General features: G+C 58.4%; 1 protein-coding gene across 1 annotated transcript in view; it reads right to left on the bottom strand.

Annotated features, from left to right (window-relative positions):
• The window catches only part of ADAP1 (ArfGAP with dual PH domains 1), a 53,903-nt gene that overhangs the window by 5,527 nt on the left and 44,437 nt on the right, over positions 1–3,939 (bottom strand). Inside the window, exons 6-7 of the mRNA XM_011977581.1 lie at positions 3,678–3,790; positions 2,320–2,582 (exon numbers count right to left, since the gene is read on the bottom strand). Of these exons, the coding sequence (XP_011832971.1) occupies positions 2,320–2,582; positions 3,678–3,790 (376 nt within the window). The remainder of the gene's footprint in view (positions 1–2,319; positions 2,583–3,677; positions 3,791–3,939) is intronic.

Genomic DNA, 3,939 nt, shown 5'->3' with positions numbered 1-3,939 from the left:
ATGGAGCCGGCTCTCGGGGGCTCTGGGCAGACGGGACATGGCTGGTGCACTCCAGGGAGCTCTGTGACCCTGCAGGCTGCAGCCCGAACTCCCTCAGCTCCCACCGCCAGGGGCCAAGCGCCTCTGCCTGGGCGGGGGTATTTATCTTCGGAGGATCTGACCTGCCCAGATTCCAGGATATCTGGGAAAGATTTCTCACAGGGAACACAGCAGATCAGACCGGCAGCAACTTAGAAGACAAAAACATTTTTCAGGAATAAGCAAGCTTCAAAAATTAGTATTAGTAAGATACCACAATCAAACCAAAAACAGCGTTTCAAAAAGGAATATTCAGCTAGGCACGGTGGCTCACCCCTGTAATCCCAGCGCTTTGGGAGGTTGAGGTCAGGAGTTGGACACCAGCCTGACCAACATGATGAAACCCCGTCTCCACTAAAAATACAAAATTTTTGGGCGTGGTGGCACATGTCTGTAATCCCAGCTGCTCGGGAGGCTGAGGCAGGAGAATCACTTGAACCTGGGAGGCAAAGGCTGCAGTGAGCCGAGACTGCACCATTGCACTCCAGCCTGGGTGACAAGAGTGAAACTCCGCCTCAAAAAAAAAAAAAAAAAAAAAAAAAAAAAATTGCCTAGGCGTGGTGGCACGTGCCTGTAGTCCCAGCTACTCAGGAGGCTGAGGCAGGAAAATCACTTGAACCCGAGAGGCAGAGGTTGCAGTGAGCTGAGATCGCACCATTGCACTCCAGCCTGGGCAACACAGCGAGACTCAATCTCAAAAAAAAAGAAAAATAAATACTCCAAAAACCAAAGGTTCTCTGTAAAATTAAATACATGAGAGCAGAAACAAAACCCTCAATACAGTGTTGGAGACAAAGTTGAAGAAATCTCCCAGACAGCAGAAGCAAAATGAGCCAGCTTAAGAGTGCCAACATCTCCATCATAACAGGAGTTTCAGAAAATGAGAATAGGGAAAGTGGAGGGAGGAAATTATTAGATAAGAAAGCAATCCCTGACCTCATGGAAACCAGTAACTGGACTCGAAAGGCCACCCTGGGCCTGTACCCAGCACAGCAAAAGACGAGGGACTCTTGCCAACACACGCACGGCATCGGAGAATTTCAAAACCCCACGATAAACGTACTGGGAGGGAAGAATCAGTGCAGAGCCTTCAGAACTAGCAGGAAAATTAACTCCAACCTAGAATTCTATATCTAGCCACAGTCTAAGCCAAGCAGGAGGTAGAACGTTCCAAGGTGCCAGGTGACAGGCCACTTTCCTTCCAAGCACATCACTTCTACCAAAAGGAACAAGTAAACTAAAAAGATGTGGGACCGGGCGAGATGAGCCTGCAGGAGCGAGATCTCCATGCCATGGGAGTCACGGGCTCCCGGTGCCCAACTGCCTCCAGAGAAAAGTCTGCAGACAGCCTACGGCAGCACACCGTCAACTGCGGCAGAGAACACAACCGCTTGCTGTGGGAAAAGTGATCGCAGCGTGCTCCGTCCGAGGTATCCAATGTCAGCCCCATAACAACCCCAGGTGCAGACACCAGGAGAGCACGGTGGGCAGGGGACGGGGATGGGCACGTGGGAGGGCATGGAAAGAGCTGGAACCTCTACTTCCTCGTGGGAAGTTGTCAGATGGTGCCTAAAATGGGTAAATTTGCAGCAACACCGGCAGGTTATTTTTGGATACGGGGACAAATTCCCAACGGGGGTTAGGAGGGGCCTCAAACTTCTGTTTCTCAAGACTTGGAAACAATTTAGCGCTTTAGACCACGTGCACATAGACGGGTGATAAAAATAGAAACGAGAACCAATGCAACAGAGAGGCTGGACCCACCGCTGGGCCCCCTGCAGCCTGGCCCAAAGACAAAAGGATAGCTTTTGTGGGAGTTTTATCTGGGTTCCCCTCAAGCCCTCCAGAAATGAGGGGTGCACCCGCCCTCCCCACCGCCACGCCAAGGGCAGCCAAAGGAACACTGCCCAAACCAGCCCCAGAGCTGGCTGCTGTCCCCTTCTCCTCCCCATAGGACCCCAGTTCCCCCAAAGGCCCCCTGTGGGCATTGTGGGGGTGGTGGATCCTCTAGCCTGAGCTGGCAGCCCCCACTGACAGGGGCAGGCTGGGTGGCCCCAGAGACAGCACGGTGATCCGGTTCCTGGGCAGCCCGGCCCCGGGAGGGAGCCTGCTTCCTGCACATGTCTTCCCCTGCTGCCCACCCGGTGCCCACCCTCCTGTGCCCACCCTCCCACACATCCAAGCACCTGCCTTCTCATGCCGCCCGGCCCGAGTGCCTGCCTTCCCACACTGTCCAAGCACCCACTGAGTGCCTGTCTTCCCACGCTGCCCAGCCCAAATGCCCGCCCTCTCGTGCCACTCAGCCTGAGTGCCCGCCCTCCCGTGCCGCCCTGGTCCGAGTGCGCGCTAGCGCCCACCTTCCCATCCTCATGGTAGATGAAGATGTTGCGCGTGCTGTTGTCCTTCAGGTAGGTGACCTGCAGGCCATGGGGGTGGCCGATCTTGGCCGGCTGGAAGGTGGCGTTTAGGTGCTCAATCTTCATCACAGCCTTGGGTTCCTTGGCCTGGGAAGGGGTGGGGTCTGAGCACCTCACAGGGGCCGCCATCCAAGCTCGGGGGAGCAAGAAGGGCAGACCCTGTGGGTGCTGATGACACACCTGCTGTGCTGTGTGGCTTTGAGCAAGTTACTTAACCTCTCTGAGCCTCGGCCTCCTGGTCTGTAAGCAGAAGGTAATGGCACCTCCCTCCCAGGGGTGATGGGGACTCAATGACACTGTGTGGGTGGCTTTTGACATCAGACATTGCACCTCCCTCCCCAGGGGCAGCCCCGGGCCCCACACGGCACGGCAGCTCCCACAGGGGCAGGCCCCAGCCACCAGCCCACCTCCAGGCAGCGCCCGACAGCAGCGTGCCATAGCTCAGGGCGGGTGCTTCCGACCATCAGCCCACGGCCCTGGGGCCACCTCGCGGAGACCCTGCCATTCTTGCCAATGTGTGTGTCCTGTCCTGAGCCAGTCTCCCCAGGGTACCTCCAGGAAAGTTGGGGGCTTTCTGGGAGCCTGGCTGGCTCCAGCGGGGCCCAGTGACTAGGTTCTCCCCCTCCCACGGCTGGGCCTGAGTTCAGGGGGCCCTGCCCGGCCACCCAGGCTCCTGGAAAGCCTCAGCTGCCCCACCCTGGGAGACACGAGGGCCGGGAGACACGAGGGCCGGGAGACACGAGAACCGGCACACAGAGGACCGGGAGACACAGAGGGCCGGGAGACACAGAGGGCCGGGAGACACAGAGGACCAGGAGACACAGAGGACTGAGAGACACCAGGACCGGCACATGGAGGACCGGGAGACACAGAGGACCGGGAGACACAGAGGACCAGGAGACACAGAGGGCCGAGAGACACAAGGACCGGCACACGGAGGACCGGGAGACACGGAGGACCAGGAGACACAGAGGGCCGGGAGACACAGAGGACCGGGAGACACAGAGGGCCAGCACACGGAGGCTTCACAGTCCATCACAGGCTGGTTCTCCTGAAGTGTCCCCATCGGGGGGGCAGCAGGGAGGGCAGCTGAGGATGGACGTGGCCACCACAGGCCCCAGCGTGGGAGGCCAGGATGCTGCCCCGGGACAGGCCCCCACCCCACCCCTGTGTCTGGCTCACGTCATTTCTGTTGAAATACTTCAGGGCACCCTCTCGTTCCGTCAGCACAAACTTCCGGCTTAAAAACTGCCCATTGTCCCGGCCACGCTTCCAGAGAAAGCCCTCGCGGTACCCTGTGGGGGAGAGGACAGGAGTCAGACCGCGACCGTGGATGGGGGAGAGGGGACACGGAGGAGACAGGGAGACGGACAGGGGAGAGGGGACATGGAGGAGGGGACATGGTAGGGGAGAGGACGTGGGGGGAGAGGACGTGGGGGGAGAG

Source organism: Mandrillus leucophaeus, unplaced genomic scaffold (genome assembly GCF_000951045.1).
Source record: "Mandrillus leucophaeus isolate KB7577 unplaced genomic scaffold, Mleu.le_1.0 Scaffold180, whole genome shotgun sequence".
Classification (NCBI taxonomy): domain Eukaryota; kingdom Metazoa; phylum Chordata; class Mammalia; order Primates; family Cercopithecidae; genus Mandrillus; species Mandrillus leucophaeus.
This window is presented reverse-complemented; position numbering and strand designations above follow the sequence as displayed.